At 44.4% G+C, this 19,885-nt stretch overlaps 1 protein-coding gene across 7 annotated transcripts in view; it reads right to left on the bottom strand.

Annotated features, from left to right (window-relative positions):
* The window catches only part of MED12L (mediator complex subunit 12L), a 323,628-nt gene that overhangs the window by 263,626 nt on the left and 40,117 nt on the right, over positions 1 to 19,885 (bottom strand). For all 7 annotated transcript variants that reach the window (XR_004808722.2, XM_025436195.3, XM_025436196.3 and 4 more), the window contains exon 4: positions 19,541 to 19,700. Coding sequence is in view for 6 of the 7 variants with exons in the window: in XM_025436195.3 (XP_025291980.1) it covers positions 19,541 to 19,700 (160 nt within the window). In the remaining variant the exon portion in view is untranslated. The remainder of the gene's footprint in view (positions 1 to 19,540; positions 19,701 to 19,885) is intronic.

Below are 19,885 nucleotides of genomic sequence, written 5' to 3'. Positions count from 1 at the left end.
GTTGTTAAAATGCTTTCTTGATCAAAGGATGCCATCAATAAAGTGAAAAGACATCCTACGAATTGAGAGACAATATTTGCAAATCACGTATCTGGTAAGAGACTTGGATCTAGAATATATGAACTATTACAACTTGTAATGAACTATTACAACCTGATAATAAAAAACGGGCAAAGAATCCGAACAGGCAATTCTCCAGGAAGACAAACAAAATGGCCAATAAGCAGATGAAAAGATGTTGAACATCATTAGTTACCAGGAAAATGCAAATCAAAACCACAATGAGATACCACTAGGGCAGGTATAAACAAAAAGGTAAGTAGTAACAGTAGTCGTGAGGATGTGTATAAATTAGAATCTTCGTGCACTACTGGTGGGAATGTAAAATGATATAGCCACTGTGGAAAACAGTTTGGTATTTCCTCAAAAGGTTAAATGTAGATAGAGTTACCATAAAACCCCTCAATTCCCAAAAGAAGTGAAAGCACATGTCCACACAAAGATTTATAAACCAAGGTTCATAGCAGCATGATGCGCAATAGCCAAAAAGTGAAAGCAATCCAAACGTCCGTCAACTGGTGAATGGATAAATAAAATATGTCCTTTGCGTACAAAGGAATACCATTCGGTCAGGAGAAGGAATGAATGGAACTATTGACATAAAACCCCAGCATGGATGAATCTTGAAAACATTATGCTAATTGAAAGAAGGCAGTTTCAAAGAACCACATATTTTATGATTTCATTTGTATGAAATGTTGAGAATAGGCAAATCTAGAGGGCTATTTTAGATTGCCTAAAGCAGAGGGGAAGTTAGGGTAAATGGGGAATGACTGCTAATGGGTACAGGATTTCTTTCAAGGGTGATAAAAATGTTCCAAAATGTGGCCATGCCAAGAATACACAATGGGGAAAAGACAGTCTCTTCAATAAATGGTCTGGTAAAACGGGACAGCTACATGCAAAAGAATGAAACTACAACACTTCTAACAGTACAGACCAAAATAAAAACTCAAAGTGGATTAAGGACCTAAATATGTGACCTAAAACCATAAAACCCTTAGAAGAGAGCACAGGCAATGATTTCTTTGACATTGGCTGTAGCAACATTTTTCTAGACAGGTTCCCTGAGGCAAGGGAAACAAAAGTAAAAATAAACTACTGAGACCTCATCAAAATAAAAAGCTTCTGCACAGCAAAGGAAACCATCAACAAATCAAAAAGACAACCTATGGAAAGAGAGAAGACATTTGCAAATGACATATCTGACAAAGGGGAAGTATCCCAAAGATGAAAAAAACGGATACACAACCCAACACGAAGTAAAACAAAAAATCTGATTAAAAAATGGGCAGAGAAGCTTAATAGACACTTCCCCCAGAGAAGACATACAGAGGGCCAGCAGACACAGGAAAAGATGCTCAACATCCCTCATCATTAAGGACATGCAAATCAAGACAGTAAGATATCATCTCACATCTGTCAGAATGGCTGGAATCTAAAACACAAGAAACAGGGACACCTGGGTAGCTCAGCGGTTTAGCGCCTGCCTTTGGCCCAGGGCGGGAACCCCAGGGTTCCAGGATCGAGTCCCACATCGGGCTCCCTGCATGGAGCCTGCTTCTCCCTCCGCCTGTGTCTCTGCCTCTCTCTCTGTATCTCTCATGAATAAATAAAATCTTAAAAAAGAAAAAAAAAAAAAAAAGAAAGAAAGAAAACAAGAAACAAGTGTTGGCAAGGAGATAAAGGGACACTTGTGCACTGTTGGTGAGAATACAAATTGATGCAGCCTAGAAAACAGAAAAACTCTAGAAAACAGTATGAAGATTCCTCAAAAAATTAAAAATAGAATTACCATACAATCCGGTAATTCCACTACTGGGTATTTACCTAAAGAATACAAAAACACTAATTCGAAAAAATATATGCACCCCTACGTTTACTGCAGCATTATTCACAATAGACAAATTATGGAAGCAACCCAAGTGCCCATCAAGAGATGAACGGGGGACACCATCTGGCTCAGTAATGGAGTGTCTGCCTTTGGCTCAGGGCGTGACCTCGGGGTTCCGGGATCAAGTCCCGCATCAGCTCCCCGCAGGGAGCCTGCTTCTCCCTCTGCCTGTGTCTCTGCCTCTCTCTCTGTGTCTCTCATGAATAAATGAATAAAATCTTTAAAAAAAAGAGATATGAATAGATGAAGAAGATGTTGTACAAATATATACAATGGGCTATTACACAGCTATAAATGTAGCAGTTTAGATCTTGCCAACATGGATGGACTTGAAGGGTATAATGGTAAAGTGAAGACTGAGACAGTCAAATACCCTATGATTTCACACAGGTATGAATCTAAAAGAAAAAAAAAAAAAAACAAATGAATAACAAAAAGCAGAATCAGACCTATGAATGCAGAAAACAAAAAGATAGTTGCCAGAGAGAAGGGGTTAGGGGGATGGGCAAAACGGGAGAAGGGAAGGGGGAGGTACAGGTTTCCAGTTATGGAAGGAATGAGTCATGGGAATAAAAGGTACAGCACAGGGAATACAGTCAATCATATTATCACCGCGAAATACAGTGACAGATGGTAGCTCCATGTGTGATGAGCATAACGTATACAGATGTCGAATCCCTGTTGTACACCTGAAACTCATGTAACACTGTATGTGCATTATATTCAAAAAAAATAATATTTTTATAAATTTATTTTTTATTGGTGTTCAATTTGCCAACATACAGAATAACACCCAGTGCTCATCCTGTCAAGTGCCCCCCCTCAGTGCCCACCACCCAGTCACCCCCCTACCCCCCACCCTCCTCCCCTTCAACCATTTTTTAAGTAATCTCTATACTCAACATGGGGCTCGAACTCACAACCCCAAGATCAAGAGTCTCATGCTCCACCCACTTAAGCTAACCAAACACCTTCAAATAAAAATTTAATAAAAACTAAAAAGCAAAATATGGCTACAATCTTACAACTCTGAATATACACTTTAAATGAGTTGTACACTGGGACGCCTGGGTGGCTCAGCGGTTGAGCGCCTGCCTTCATCCCAGAGCGCGACCCTGGAGACCCCGGATTGAGTCCCACGTCGGGCTCCCTGCATGGAGCCTGCTTCTCCTTCCACCTGTGCCTCTGCTTCTCTCTCTGTCTCCTCTCTGTGTATTCTCATGAACAAATAATAAAATTTAAAAAAAAATAAAATAAGTTTTATATTAAAAAATACTAGTATCTCAGTACAGTTGTTATATGATTTTTTTTAATGTTTTCTTGAAATACTTTCTTGATACCTGCGTTTCATGAAGTAGAAGACTATCCCCACACTGAAAAGAAGTAATCCACTGTGAGATGTTAGGACTTTAAGGGGGTGGAGCAGGGAGGAGGATAAGGGGCAGGAGTAAGGGTGTTCCTGGGTGAAACTGGATGAAACCTGGGTGACCCGTAAGAGGACTTTATTTTTCTGCATCTGTGTGTGTGTGTTCGAAATTTCCATAATAAAAGGCTTTTTAAAAGTTAATCAGTTGTACCCTATAAAATGATTCACAGAAATCGTGAAATTCCCTATTCAGCCACTATTCGCTTGGGGAATGAAGGGGGGGGGGGGATCAGCATGCTGATTGGCAGCCTGGATAAAGAATGGTCCAAATGGAAACCGCTGTCTCAGTGTGACCTGCGACCAACAGAGTCAGCCCAGCGGCTGGAATGTCGTGTTTTGCTGAATGGTCAGTTAGTGAATCAGGCCCTGTGGGTGGACAGCGGGAAAAACGGGGGGCGAGGGGGGGGTGGAGATGCCAGGGCTGGGAGACGGCGGCGAGGCTGCGGTAATAATAAAGTAGGACGTCCTGCCACGCTGCAAAAACGTCTTCCTCTTAACACAGAGTTGCCTGCACGACGCTGGTGTTTGTGGCATCTACCCAGTATCTGTCCTCATCTGGACGAGTGATTTTACTAGGTTATTTTTAACTGGCTGTTTCCCTCTGGTTTTATTTCCTGGGCGATGATATTAAGTACTCTTGCTTTAGGAACGTGGTGACTGCTACTGGAGATAAACTAAAACCATTAGGGGCGCCTGGGGGGCTCCGTCGGGGGGGGGGGGGGGGGGGGGAGGGCCTGCCTCCAGCTCAGGTCGTGATCCTGGGGCCCTGGGATGGAGCCCCGAGCTGCGCTCTCTGCTCCGCGGGAGTCTGCTTCTCCCTCCCCTTCTGGCCCTCACCCCTGCTGGTGCTCGCTCACACATTCACACACTCACACACACACACACAAAATCTAACAGTACAAATAAATATAGCAGCAAACATGAAATGCCCACTATGGGCTGGAAGTTCCCCTGGGGTCTGAGGCTACAAGGGGCGAAGGGAAAGCAGACCCTAGGCGAGGCAAGTCACCCTCGAGGCAGGCAGCCACCCAGGGACGGGGGACCGACCGCGGGGGGGTGGCAGGAGAGGAAGCACGTGGACGCTGGGCCAGGCCCTGAGCGGCGGCACAAAGGAATCCCACAGACAGCGCTGGGCTCCGTGCCAGGTGATGCCCGGGGAGAAGGGGCCAGTGGCCAGGCAGGTGGCCAGGCCTGAGGTCCTCAGACGCTGGCGCATGAAACGATCAGCAGAGGGCACTCGTGAACCACACACACAACAGCTCTGACTCCGGAGATTTTGACCCCAGAAATGTGCAGCAGGACCCAGAAATCTGCGTGAATAACCAGCAGCCGAGACGACTCTGACCCTGCAGCGACCGGCTGGGGAGTTTGGTCTTTCATCACGAATGATTAAAAGCCACTGAAGGGTTTTAGGCAAAGGCCTGGTAAGACCAGGTATGTATAGATTAAGACCCTCTCCGACATTTGTGGGGGAGACAAACTAAAAAGGAGCCTAAAGTCCAGGGGGGGATGGGAGGGTGATCAGCAAAGGAGGGAAACCAAAAAAGAGGCAGGTAAAACAGTAGCCGAGCTGATACTGGGGAGAAGGAAAAGGAGGGGACAAGGCAGCTCCCCAGACTTCTCGGTCGGGTCGCCGAGCAGATCCTCAGGCCATCGACGGAGATGCGCAATTGGGGGAACGAGCAGGGGAAGGGGCTGAGTCCAGTCTGCTCTTACTCACTCTTTAATTAAACTTTGTACGATTTCGGCAAACACTACACGGAGATCCGATGCACCCTGTCCCTACCTTCCCCGCAGGCTAACGACTTGCGAGACTACAGTACAGGATCGCAACCAGGACACGGTGCGTTGACACGATCCACTGATCTTACTGGGGCTTCTGTTTGGAGTTCAACACTTGAATCTGAGGGGTCAGAGAGGTGTCATGGGAAAACACGTTCAGGGGCAGGTGGATACACTGGTCCCACACTCAGAAGAAGGGTCAGGGAAAAGACACAGGTACGGAGACCATTACCATCGGTGGTTTCAATGCCTTAAAGAGTGTAATTAGGACAACAGACACCGTCCAGGGGCCCGTAGATTGATTCTGCACAGTAGGAGTACTGGCTGCGCCCTCACTGGGTACCCAGCGCGCCCCTTCTGAGCTCCCAGCGTATGTTAACTCGCTTGGTGGTGGTGAAGGCCACAGGCTCTGGAGTCAGATGACACGGTTCCTATTCCGGCTCCAATCACTTGCTGGCTTTGGGATCTTGAGCAAGCCACTCACGGCCTCCGGCTGCCTCAGTTACTTGTCTACAACACAAGGCTGATAAGTGTACTTGGACTATAGGAGTATTTCAAGAATTAAGTGAGCTATTACACGCTTAGAAGTGTGGTGCGTGCCCGGGAGAAAGCACAGGCCTGGGCAGGCAGGAGCCCACACGTGGGAAGGAAGTCACCGGAGTTTAAAAGTAGGATCTCGCTGGCCGAGGCAAAGAAGACAGGTTAAGGAGGCCTGGCTGCTGGGGAAATGTCCCTAATGGGTGTCAGTCAGGGTGGGGGTGAGCTAAGGGGAACGGAGAGAAGCTCTTTCCTCTCTGACGTTCAGGGGAAGGAAGCCTGGAGAATGAGGTGAAGTTCTGACCAACCACTATGAGCAAAGGGCATCGCCCCAACGAGTGGATCATATATTTATAGGAAGGTTGGACAATACTCCAGAAAAGATAAGGACCATTACGAGGCAATATATAAATAACTGCACAGTTGTGTGACAGACAGTTAATGCTTAAGGATGCCAGCCAGGGTAAGAAAGAGACCAGACTGGCCAACGAAGGAAACGGGTGGCAAGGTCTCAGGCAGGGAAAGGAAGATGGGCTGACAGGAGGGCTGGTAGGAGCAAGAGAGTTACATCCCCTTGAGCAAATCAACTCCTAACCACTGTGCTTTTCTTCATCGTAGGTGCTGGGGGTGTATCTCATGTAGAGGAGAAGAGCATTTGGCGCTTTTCTTGGTTTGGCCCTCTGGCTGTCGGGTCCTCAGTTTTTGTTTCCCTGCTGATGTATATGCAACGCTAACTGTTGCATTTAGGGATTTTTCCAGTGGTCCTCTCTCCCTATCAGCCCCACACAAGCATCTGAAGCCAAGGCCCTTGGCAACCACAGAATCCAATTTTAGCCCCCAGAACAAGACTTTCTTATTCAACACATCAATCACCCCACCAACTTCTCGGCACAAGTACAGCTTCAGGGGTTTCCTCCTAACAGACGGACACATACAAAACATCTGCCACGATGAATCAACCCCTTCTCAGGGGCAGGAGGTGGCTGTCTGAAATTAATGTTCTAATTATCGTACGGTAAGCCCCTCAAAGCTCTGCGGATTCCTGCGTATACCTGAATGAGCAGCGGCCTTGGCCATGGTGAGACAGTCCTAACCTGGGATAACAGGCTCGTTATTTTTTTTACAAATATTAAACGGGTGCATTTAATTAACCCCTTAGGATGGGACCCCACAGTCTTACACACAGTGACCGAGCCTCAAGTTTTATTGCCCCGGGAGAGGGAAACTAGAGCAACACGACGGACCCAGCGAGGAAACCACAGCTGTGCTTCCCTGCGCAGAGAACGTACCTCTGTGCACAACCGCAGCCTCACCCATGAAGGGATGGCTCCCCTGAGGGCCTGGGTGGAAGGAGAAAAGGAGGTGCAGCTCTGGAGAAAGACGTGTGCGGCCAGCCCCACAGAGGCATCACAACGACCTAAATCACTACATTGGACGTTTCATTATCCTCACCCCGCGCCCAGCTTCTGCTACCGAGGAGGTGGTGGGAAGCCCCGATCATTTACAGAGCAAGGTGGACCACGTTTTCTTTTTGCACTTTGCACTGGAATTTAATTCCATGAGCAGCTTGGTTTGAGTCACGTGTCTACAGTAAAAGCACTGTGTTTACTACTTAAGTCTTTTATTTTTTTAAGATTTTATTTATTTATTTATGAGACACACACAGAGAGAGAGAGAGAGAGAGAGAGAGGCAGAGACACAGGCAGAGGGAGAAGCAAGCTCTGTGCAGGGAGCCCGACGTGAGACTCGATCCTGGGACCCCGGGATCATGCCCTGAGCTGAAAGCAGATGCTCAACCGCTGAGCCACCCAAGGGCCCCTACTACTTAAGTCTTAAATAGAGTTAACTGTGAACTTCGTATTTCTGAACAAGCTTTAGATAGGTAAGGGTCTTTCATGGGAACACAGATACAAATGCCACAGGCATCATACTGCCAGATAGCCATGTATAGTAACTCTAGACCAAAAAGCTCTTAAATATAAAAATGCTTTACACATTGCACAGACCAAAGAGACCCAAACCCATTATCCTTTCCTCCAGAACCCACGTGGCTTTATTTTTCTGGAGACCAAAGACTAGTGCAGGATATGTTCATTTAATGAAATCTAGTCCCTTTAGCTGTGTCACTCTCATAGAAACACTCCCATTTTTGACCCTTAATGAGTTCTCCATCCTGTCAGTATATTCTAGGTATCCCTTCACTCCCAAATAATGTTGAGTTGAAATCAACCTTAGAAATCACTTGGTTCCAGGGATCTCATTTGAAAGATTATACATATATACATGTACATATGTGTGTGTGTATATATATACATATATACACAGACACATTCGTCTGAAAATGAAACTTTATGTCTTTAAAAAAAAAAGAGGGAGAAAGAAAGGAAGAAAAAAATCTTTCTATTCACCATGGAATTAACATTCCAGTGCAGATTGCAAAACACAAAAAGATCCAGCTTTCCTAAGTCATTACAAAGTCAGTGGCCTAGAGCACTTTAAAAGAACGGGGCCACTATATGCCCAGTAGGGAACAGGCACCAATGTTCTTAAAGGAACATAAGAACATACATTGAAGATATACACACAAATATATTTCAGAAGATACACAAGCAACTGGTAACAATTCCTTTGGAAGGGTGTGAGGACGGGGCTGGGACAACAGAGCGGTGAGACTTTACTATCCTCTTTGATACGGTGTCTTATACCATAGATACGTACTAGCTGCTAAAACAATGAAAAAAGCTTTTTTTCATCTCACACAAGCAGCTGTTGGCTTTGTTTTGTTTTTCTTAAAATCCCATCGTGCTTTGAGCAATCGAGCTGCAAGATGCACAACAAATAAAAATTCATTCAACGACGAGCCTCTGGAAGCACCTTCACACCTCACCCCAAACACCACTCCCACCACAGCAACACAGTCACCCCTCAATCCTCATGAGCACCTTGGAAATTCTGTAAAGCAAACAAGACCTGCTGGAAACAGAAGCCCCAGGTGGAATTCCTGGTCTTCCCACGTTCCCCGGATTTTCTTACCCTGGTTTGTAAACTGCAGATACGCAGGTAACCTGGGAAGGATTTCCTGAGGAGTGCCCCAAGTGAAAATACAGTTTATCAGCTGCAAACTACAAAAACTTCTAACATTTTTTGTGGCATATTATATTCCAAGTGTAAATGTACATCCACATACCAACAGCCATGAAGAACAAAGAACTATAGTATTAATTAAATCGGGATCCTGATTAGCATCTTATCATGGAAGATGATTAGTTCTTTCAAGCAGGAGTCAATATCAATACTGACTAGAAAACAGAGAAATTGCTTAGTGGCAATGGGTTCTTAACAATAAATTCAAGACTAGGTAATTCCCCCAAACCAACAAAACCAGAAGAAATGACAGCAGTAAAGACCAAGCAGATACAGACAGTACACAGACCTAGAAACCTAACTCATTTACTCCCAGCTTGCCAACGAGGATAATATCTAAGACAGACCAAGAAATACTTCTGAAGATGCAATAAAAAACAAAACAAAGACTGCCCTAATTTTTACTTAAAGGCTAGACTTCTTTGGGATGCAGCTTCTCTCCACAAAAAAATGACAGCCCCGTAAAAGCTGACAGCACAGCTCCCTTTTGGTTAAAATTCTCCACAGCCTCTACCCCAATGCATAAAATCTTAATAAACTTTTTCTTAACTCACAACTTATTGAAGCAAAACATAAGCAATCTTTTGAGTGCATTTTTCTAAGAAAGTCCAAAAGAATCACGAGCAGACATTACCTTAAATGTCATCAAAACCTTAACGATCATACACGCGGGTGCACACACACCCCAAGGACCACTATATCACACGCTAAAATTCGAACTTGAAGCCGGCTGGAACATTTTACTTTGGAAAAAGCTGACACAGATTTCCACAGAGCAAAGATGAGGTATTACAGGGTTACACGGCACCATATTAAACTTTATTAGAACTTTTTAAAGTAGATATAAGATCAAAAATAAAAATATTTAATGTTAAGTGAGAATGTTAAGGATAAATTGGAAGAGTATAAGCTCCAAGATGTATGTGCAACATACACAGATGTGCATGTCCGCACATGCAGAGCCTAGATGCCAGACATCCTAGTTAACAGTGAGCACCTTCGGCCTCCAGATCTTGCTTCCTGATAAATACTGTTCCCTGACTAGAAAGAAGTAGGGTTCCTTAAGAGAAAGGACTGCCTGCAGATCTGAGGCAGAAAAAGTACATGATGAGCCTGGGACATCTTTCTATGTCAAAAAAAAAAACAAGGAAGCGTTCTAAGACAAAAGAGTGTCATGTCAAAAAGGATAACAAAAAAACAAACAAACAAAAAAGCTTGAAACATCTTCCACTGGCCAACTTTTGGACAATCTGAACATTAAAATGAAGAATGAGTGTAACTGGTTGTAAAATACTGAACAAATAAAATTCCATGAGCCCATCACCATGACCAAAGATAATTTTTTTTTAAATAAGAAAAATAGAAAAAAATCATTTATCACCAATAAAAGTGTAATTACAACAATCCTTACTCTGAAAATTGATGGCTAAAGGAAAGGAATTCAGCATTTACTCTGCCTTTTTTTTTTTTTAATAAAGAATTACAATTTACCACAGTTGATGAGAGAAAGCTCATTCTTACAGAAGAATGCCAACATCTAGCCATTCCCAATAAAATAATGATTTGGGGCTTAGCTCCTCAATAGATGCTAAAACTTCTAGGTGACGGATCCCTGGAGAACAGAACAGCGGCAGATGCCAGCGTCTTAGCCCACAGGCTCTAATCCTTGTATCACAGAATTTTTCATCCAGGTAGCCAGAGCCACCCCACCAATTAAAACCTATTTTTCAGGTCTAAGTACAGCATGAATTTACATTACATTTAACAAGCACTTCTGTCCAATCTTCAGGGTCATTGTCATGGTAAGCAAGGTGGATACCTCTTTTTATGACAAATGAGATATGAGGAGCACTGTGAAAATGTTGGCGGCAATCTTGTCTTGAAGCTAAAAGCTCGTCCCCAGAGTCAAAAAAAAAAGTTAGTGCCGCGTTGTCTTCAAGGACCCGAACTGAAAGTAAGCTGGCTGCCTTAGATAAGAAACCAGACTGTCAATTATGTGTTTAGCAGGGTTTATTTTTGCAGTCCAAATGGCTCGGTGACTATGTCACAAATTAATTACCCACTGTACAAGAAGGGTAGCTGCTTCTTCCCTGTGTGTTGGGGGGTGATCGGGAGAGGGGTTCCAAGAGGACAGTCAACCAAGGAAAGTCTCTCCTCCAACAAAAACGTCCAATCCAGCAAAACCTCAGGGGTAGAGGAAACAATGGGGCGGCCAACAGAGCAGCTCCCTGGGGAGTTTAGCCACGAAGCACTGTAAGCTTCTTCTAGTCTATCCGTTCCCCCCAAAAAGGCTCCATGGCCATGGTAGGTCTTGTCACTCTTCACCATATTGAACACCCAACAATTCGGAGCCAGAATCAGAGCTGTTCCTCTTGCAAGCGGTTTCACCTATAGCACCCTGGACTTTGCCATGCTCAGCCTGCACCCCATGGCACCCATAAGAATAAGGGTTCTGATACCTCTGATGCTGGCCACAGCCCTGAAATCCTGCAGCCGGTTCCTTGCAGGTTCCCTGCAGGCACCTTTCTTTCTAGCGTTGCTTCAACGAGCACCTCCCCCTAGCAACCACCCGTCTCAGCAAGGAGGGAAGACCAAACACCTAGTGAGGCCAGCTCCATCTGTGTTAACAGTTACTTAACATTTTTTTAAAGACCTATTCATTTATTTGGGGGTGGGGGGAGGGGGGGAGAAAGGGAGAGAGCCTCAAGCAGACTCTGTGCTGAGCGCAGATCCCGATCTCACTACCCAGGCCAAAACCAAGAGTCGGATGCTCTTTCCACTGCATTCCCCCTCCCCAGGAGCCCCAGCAATTCCCTAACTTTTGTATATGAGGCACAGGTGCCTCATATACAAAATGGAATAACAGAACCCACATTGCTGGAGTGTGATTTCAGGTAGTGTCTGTAAACTTCTCAGCACAATGCACAAGATAATAAATACCGGCTAGTTCTGAGAGAACACTGGCTAAGCAACTTAGCAACTGGTCATGGTCTACATTTACTGCCCAGTTACTGTGCGCCAGGAACTGTTCTAAACCCTTTAGGGGCCTGGCTCATTTCATCTCTAGAAGGCCCTGCCAATCATAACCATTGCCATGCTACAGACAAGAGACTTAGGACAAGTCTTATAACAAGAAGTCCCGGGGATCCCTGGGTGGCGCAGCGGTTTAGCGCCTGCCTTTGGCCCAGGGCGCGATCCTGGAGACCCGGGATCGAATCCCACATCGGGCTTCCGGTGCATGGAGCCTGCTTCTCCCTCTGCCTATGTCTCTGCCTCTCTCTCTTTCTCTCTCTGTGACTATCATAAATAAATAAAAATTAAAAAAAAAAAAAAAAAATTAACAAGAAGTCCCTCCCCGGCTGCCCACTGTCCCCCAGACAGAACTCATGGACCCCGAGCACACGAGGCTCCTCACAGCCTTTTATCACTGCCCGGCTGATAACTAATGCACGAGATGAAAAAGATCCCAGCAGTTTCCACAAGTCCAACTCGCTGATGACCCAGTTTCTCCTCAGACACCATCCTTCTGCCAGAGGTGCCCGTCCCTTCACAATGGGAACTCTGTCAAAATGCCTCTACTTTCAAAAAAAAAAAGGGGGGGGGGGGAATCCCTGGGTGGCTCAGCGGTTTAGCACCTGCCTTTGGCCCAGGGCGTGATTCTGAAGTCCCGGGATCAAGTCCTGCATCGGGCTCCCCGCATGGAGCCTGCGTCTCCCTCTGCCTGTGTCTCTGCCTCTCTCTCCCTCTCTGGGTCTCTCATGAATAAATAAATAAAATCTTTAAAAACAAAATGCCTCTACTTTCAAAAGTGTATTCAAACATCACTTGTTCTGTGGATCTCCATGGGCTTCCCATCCTTGGGGAGCCCCCTCCGCATTGCATTCATTTCACTACTAGCTCTTCCTTCCTTGTCTACTACTTGGATTGTTTGGATACATGCCCCATCCCAACCGTGAACACCAGGAGGGCGGGACTACATTCTCCCTCTGTCCCCGCCGACCAGCAGTTAGTTGTCTAGCACAGGCTTTGGAACCTACTTGAGACATGTACGCTGAGAGGCTCCGTGCACCTGTCCACACATCCATGTCCTCACCTGTGAAGTGGGAACAAAGTACCTCTCTCACAGGGGATCTGACGACATCAGAAAATAGAACATACAGAGAACCCAGCAGATGGTGATGAAGAAATGGGGGATCCTGGCAACATGGGGGTGGGGAGGGATGGACTGGACTGTTTTCACATGAGAACAGTGTTGAGGATGGGTTTGGTGAAAATGTTATTTCCCTCTTTAATTTTCTTGGCTTCACTTGGCCCATCTCTCAAATGAGTCTACCATGGGAGGAGCAGACCATTTCTAACATCACATTCGACTCACATTGACTAGTGCTATTTGCAAATAAGGCCCCCAAAGGAAACGCAGCCACAGGGTCCAACAGCAAAGGGAGGAGGTATGGCCAAGGCTGACAAGCTCCCTCAGGTAACGGGGGTCATTTTCACAGCACAGGCCAGGAGCTGATTTAGTCTAAGACTGGAAGAAGCCCCGTGTTCCTGCTCCCCACAGTGAGGGGCATTCCATAATTGCTCAAGAAATGCGAACTGCTATAGCGATAGTAAACACAGTAGTAAAGTCTGCAGTTACCATTAGTTGGCTTGGCAACAACAGGACTCCTCGCGGAGAGCAGTCCTACAGATAAACGTACAAAGTTTACCTTATTTACTCTGAGGACGGACGTATTTCCTAATCTGCTTCAAGACTTGCCTTAATTTCCTTGACTCTAAATTTTACTTTTCTTAAGTATTAGCCCATTTTAAATGCTTTTCTCTGGGGAGCTCAAAATATTTTAAGACAACTAAACATTCATGTTTTACAAACAAAACTTCACAGGTGCCTGGGCGGCTCAGCGGTTGAGGCTCAGGACATGATCCCGGGTCCTGGGGTCGAGTCCCGCATTTTCCCCACGGGGAGCCTGCTTCTCCCTCTGCCTGTGTCTCTGCCTCTGTGTGTCTCTCATGAATAAATAAAATCTTAAAAAAAAAAAAAAAAAAAAAAAAACACTTAATTCAACTCTAAAAATATCTAAAGCAAACTATACGTTATGTCTGGGGCTCTTTCCCTTCAGTCTGTAACACTCCCCTATTTGACAGCCTTTATCTAAACATCCTGTCTACCTATAACATTTAACATCTTATTTTTTAGGTCTCATAAGGACTAGGAATTATAACCTCTTCTTCTAAGCTGTCCTAATTTGATCTCTACTTTAAAATCTCTGCCCTGATGTTAGGATTTATCAAGTCAAATATTTCTTTATCTGCCTTGAAATTACACGTGAAACCTCACCCAGGGACCCAAGGCCCCTCTCACTTTTCTCACTTTTGGGTACACACTATCCTGGGGAGGTCTTTGCCTGCGGCAAGCTACCCAGGGCAGCAACCCATTTAATCCACATTTCAGATCTGTAACTCTTCGCATAATGATAGTGACAATCTCCGTGTTGCTACATTTAAGGAATTTGTATACAACGGGGCCTGCTCCCTTGTTGCTGTTAGCCCACTTAACTTTAGGAAAAACTCTCTTCAATAAAATCAAACAGCAGTGCTTTATAGCTCTGTTCCAACACTGAATGTGGGAACTGAAAATAAAACATATGTTTCTATTACAAAGGAATGAAGGCCATTTCTACTGAAAACACTTTACAAATCCTAAGAACAATCATCAAGACAACAGAAGTCATAAAACCACTGCCAGAAAAAGGTGACACTTGATAGTCAATCTTGCCCCAAATGTGCTGAATGATTCTTTTCACCATCAAAGCCAGAACACAGAACCTATTACTGCAAGTTAATCTTCTGAAGTGTATGCAATTTAATCCAATTCAACACATATATATGTGTGTGGTTGCTTGGCTGTATAGCTTGCTTGGAGTGTGAAACTTGCTACATTATGGCTCGGTCTACACAGCCAAATGCTTCCAAGTGCACTGTATAATTTGCTTAAAGAAGCTGAAGAAAGTGCTGAAGACAAAGCAGAGTAAGAGGTATCAGGTGTCACAGGGTGATAATAAATCAAGATCAGATCATGGAAACATGGCTTCTCTGCCGATAGCAAAACAGTATGCTACACTGGCATTTAAAACACATGTAATGGGGCGGCCCCACTGGCTCAGCGGTTTAGCGCCGCCTTCAGCCCAGGGCGTGATCCTGGAGACCCGGGATGGAGTCCCATGTTGGGCTCCCTGCATGGAGCCTGCTTCTTCCTCTGCTTGTGTCTTGGCCTCTATCTCTCTCTCTGTCTCTTGTGAATAAATAAATAAAATCTTTAAAAAAAAATAGTTTAAAAAAATATTAAAAAAATAAAACATATGTAAGAATACAGAAAATGGATTAGTTATCTACATAGTCAAATTAACTACAAAGGGTGAAAAACAGTAACTTTGTAGTGAAGAAACCGGGGAGGCACCAGCTTACCTAAAAGATTAGTCATCACCATTAGTATCAGGACAACGTAATATGATGTACTGAGAGGCACACAGTATCACTTCCCATGGTATTCCTACCAAAAGTACGTAACCTGAATCTAATCAGGAGGAAATGACAAATGCCAACCAAGGGACATTGTACAAAATAGCTGGCCTGTTCCCTCAAAACGTATCCAGAAAAACGAAGGGTGAGGAGCTGTTCTTGGTTAAAAGAAGACTGAAAAGACATGAAGTTAAAGGTAACATGGACTGGATTGGATCAAGGCTGAGAAGGCTGCTGTCTAGAGAGACTAAGGACTCCGCTTTAAGTCACCACTTAGTGGCAGAGCTGGGATGAGGAAAGCCTGGAGCTCTTTCGGAGATGCTAGACTAAGTAGGAGGTTAAGGGTCTCAAAAATCATGCATTTTTTTAAAAATATTCTTATTTTTAGCTTTAAGCATTTTTTTAGGTTTTTATGCTCTACCATGAAAAATGGTTTATTAGATACTCGCTCTTCATGGATTTGACATTCACACTCATAAATACACATGAATAGGGGCGCCTGGGTGACTCAATCGACCGACTCCTGATTTCGGCTCAGGTCATGGTCTCAGGGTCCTGTGATCAAGCTCCAACTTGGGCTCCACGCTGGATATGAAGCCCGCTCAGGATTCTCTCTCTCCCTCTGCCCCCGCCTGCCTTGTGTTCTCTCTTAACAAAAATACACATGAATAATTATAAAGACCAATGAACTGTAATACTTTATAAATAGAGTCAAAAAACAGAATCCTGTGTGTTATCTATCTTATAAAAGAAGAGAAAACACAGCTAGACAGCTAGTGGGTGAACTTAACCATCTGTCATGAGTGTGCAAATAATAGAAATTTTAGCTCTGGGGCAAGAATAGAAAATAATCCTCCTCACCATTCCCCACCCCCACCCCAACCATCGGTTACACTAGTAAGAAAACTAATGGTAAAAGTAACAAATGCAAGAAGTCTCCGATGTTCTGAGCTAGAAACTGGAGCTAAGCTTCCTTCCATTTGGTAGAGGAAATCACGGGGTTCTGGTGATACACTCATATCTGAGATTCCTAAAAACTCTACCTACATGTTCTTTGCAAATGATGAGGGTCTATCAGACATTTATTTGACCTAAAATTGCTTTATATTTCATTGGGCAGAATCATCACCTTTCTTCCTTTCTTACGACAGTTAAAATCAGATTAAACTAAACATCAAGGAAAACACTGACAGAACAGGCTATTGAAAGACAAGAAAAGAACGTCAAGAAAGGAGGAGTGGTCTGCTATAGCCGGTGATGTTACAAGTTTCAAGGGTTACGAACTGGGACAAACACACACACGTTTCAGGTCTAATTATTCATTTATCTTAAAAATGACTGAGCACCTTCTAGCAGGTAGTCTCCTATGAGACTTGGTACTGAACAAGTCACGGAGAAATGGTATAATTGGGAGTGAGCGTGCGTTAAGTGATCGTTAAGTTAATAATTTAAAATATAACAGGAGGGGATCCCTGGGTGGCTCAGTGGTCTGGTGCCTGCCTTCGGCCCAGGGCATGATCCTGGGGTCTGGGGATCGAGTCCCACACCAGGCTCCTTGCATGGAGAAGCATCTCCTTCTGCCTATGTCTCCGTGTCTCTCATGAATAAATGAATAAAATTTATTAAAAATAATAAAATAAAGTAAAGTAAAGTAAAGTAAAATAAAATAAAATAAAATAAAATAAAATAGGAGGTGTTACTAAGAGTTATGGAGAAGAATAAGGCAGGACCAGAAGACAGTGATGGAAAGATGACATCGTGGCTGGAGTTATCCAAGAAGGCTTCTCTTGAGAAGTGCCATCGGAGCTAACATGCAGGACGCAGAGGCCGCAGGCCACACGGACGTCTCAAGGCTGGAGAGAGGCTGCCGTGCGCGTGCCCACTGCCTGCGCTGGCGGAGGGGGTACACATATGAGTGAGGTGCGGCTGCTAGGTGAGGATTCTGAGCCTAAGAGTGAGGAATAATTCATGTCCTAGCAGGATCATTCTGGCCTCAAAGCAGAAAGCTGTCATTAGAGAAGGACCAAAAGCCTTTGCAGCAACCCTGACAAAGCGGTGGTGGTGGCAGTGGTTCAAACCAGAGAAGCAGCAGCAGTGGGAGATGAAAGACATTCTCGGATCGGGATTATATTTTTCAAGTAAAGCTGATGGGATTGCTGAGCGACTGAATGGAGAATTTTGAGAGAAAGATATAAGCCCAGAATGACAATAGGGCTTTTACCCTTATCTACCCAGTGACTACTTAGAACAGTTACTAAGAAGACTGAAGAAGGAACAAGTTCAGAGATGGCAAGAAACCAAGACTCTTGACTGTATATAGTAGGTCTCGGAGGCCTACTGGTCATCAAAGTCGAGGTAGTCAGGAAGCAGCTAGATATCCAGACTCCGGAGAGAAGTATTAATAAATGCTCTCACTCTCTTACCGACGCTTGTTCTCTTGTGCTGTCTCGCGGGCATGCACTGTCTCTTCCTCTCCATCCCTCCTTCTCCCCCATCCCCTGTCTCTCTCACTACATATACATGAATCGCATATGTGTGTTTGTGTGTACAAATGAAGAAAAGTTCAAGAAGGAAAATATGAAGAAGAGAGAAAAGAACCTTGAATATTTATTACATCTACTTTGGCACTATTTGCAAATATTATAGTGAGAATGGAGACCTTCCATCATTCTAAAAAAGGGGCATTGCTTACGTCTCCCCCTATAAAATAATAAGCTGATGAAAACAATCTGAAGTATAGTGTTAAGAAGACTGCTACCAAAACAACACTCAGAGATAACTAACCACTGTTAACTTTGTGGACTTTTTTCCTACTTTTTTCCTCCTATACATTTAAATATATTCACAACACAGTTTTGTTTTGTAGTACACTCCACCTTTAACAAACCTGAACTCAAAAAGTGATAGCCATGGAATCTAGCCATGTTTTTTTTTGTTTGTTTTTTGTTTTTTTTTTGTTGCGATTAACTTTTCTTGCTTTTAGAGTGGGCTCCACTGTCCAGTTCATCAGGACCACCTGGTAAACCAACCACCACCAACCACTGCCAACCAAACACCTCACATCCCGACTCAGTTACCTAGGACGCTGCCTGGCATCTGAGGATATTTGCACTTTCTGACCCTGCTCCTCAGAGCTTTACAGCTGGGGTCTCCCTTTTAAAATCGTAAGCATGTTTCCATTTCATAAGGAATTATTTGTAAACCTCACTTTTAAGCAGACATCTACAGGTGCAATCCTCGGTACCTATTTCTAATGGAGAATCCAATCTTTTATTAAGCATGTTTTAGCACCACCTCATGGAGTCACTGTGTAGTCACCAAGAGAGTGAAAACTGAGTAAAAAGCAGTTTACCTTCAGTTCTTTCAACAAATACCTACCATGACCATGGGCCGGTACATGTGGGAGGGAGGGGTGAGAGACACAGCATCTTTAAAGATGATTTCAGATAGTGAAACGAGCTGTGAATAAAATAAGGACACCCGAGAACATAACTGGGCAGAAGGGGTGGGGAAGAGGAATGTCATTTAGGTAGGTAGCCAGAGAAAACCTGCTGAGGCAACGGCATTCGAGCCAGAGGCTCTGAGGAGACGTGGAATACCACAGAGACCAGCGACCCAAGTCCAAGGAAGAAGAAATGCAGAAGCCCTGAGAAAGGAAGGGGCGAGGTCCATCAGGGGGGGTAGAAGGAAGGCAATGTGGCCAGAATATCGGAGACAGAGGGAGCAAGGCCTGGATGGCCTCGGGGGCCACAGGAAAGAATCTGGATCTTCATCCTAACTGTAGTAAGAAACTATTGGAAAGTTATAAACAGGGACATGATATGATCGGAGTCAGGCTTCGTGATCAGTGTGGCAGTTTGGAGCCTACAATGTAAGGAGCAAAAGGAAAAGCAGGGGGAGACCAGTCAGGAGACTTGTCAAGACGTGAACCAGCACTGTCAGCAGCTACGGTCGTGAAAAGTGCTCAGGTGCAGGACGTACCGTGGAGGTAACAGCAATAGGATTTGCTGATGGAATCCGGATTCTGCACCTGGGTGCACAAGGATCCATCCGTGCACCACGAGTGTCGCTCAGCCTCCCCAGGGACCTTCTCAGCACTTACCTCACTGGGCTACGGATAGAGTACGCGGGCAACAATTACCTGTAGAATCGATGATGTATCATACCGTCTCACTTACCCAAATTAGGATCAGTTGCCTGACGTTTCTTAATTTTAGCTTCAGAAATAGCAGAATAATAGGCACAGGTCATCTTGATCAGCCACGTTGCTCGAACCATTGGCACTGAATATTTAGCTAAATATGCAAAAACATCTTCTTTTTTACTAAGGATTGGAACCTAAAAAGAAATAACAAATTTATAAAATCATAGGCAATTTTCATCATGAGGTCACGAGGGGAGAATGGGAAAGCAAATAAAGACACTAAGCCTTGCTGCCTTTAAGAGAGTATATCATGGATGGATTTTCAGACAGTATCTCCAGCTTAAAAACTTTTAAGAAATTCTCATTAAAAGATTCAAAA

This window comes from Canis lupus, chromosome 23, assembly GCF_003254725.2.
Source record: "Canis lupus dingo isolate Sandy chromosome 23, ASM325472v2, whole genome shotgun sequence".
NCBI lineage: Eukaryota > Metazoa > Chordata > Mammalia > Carnivora > Canidae > Canis > Canis lupus.
Note: the sequence above shows the minus strand (reverse complement) of the source record. Positions and strands in the feature narration are given on the sequence as shown.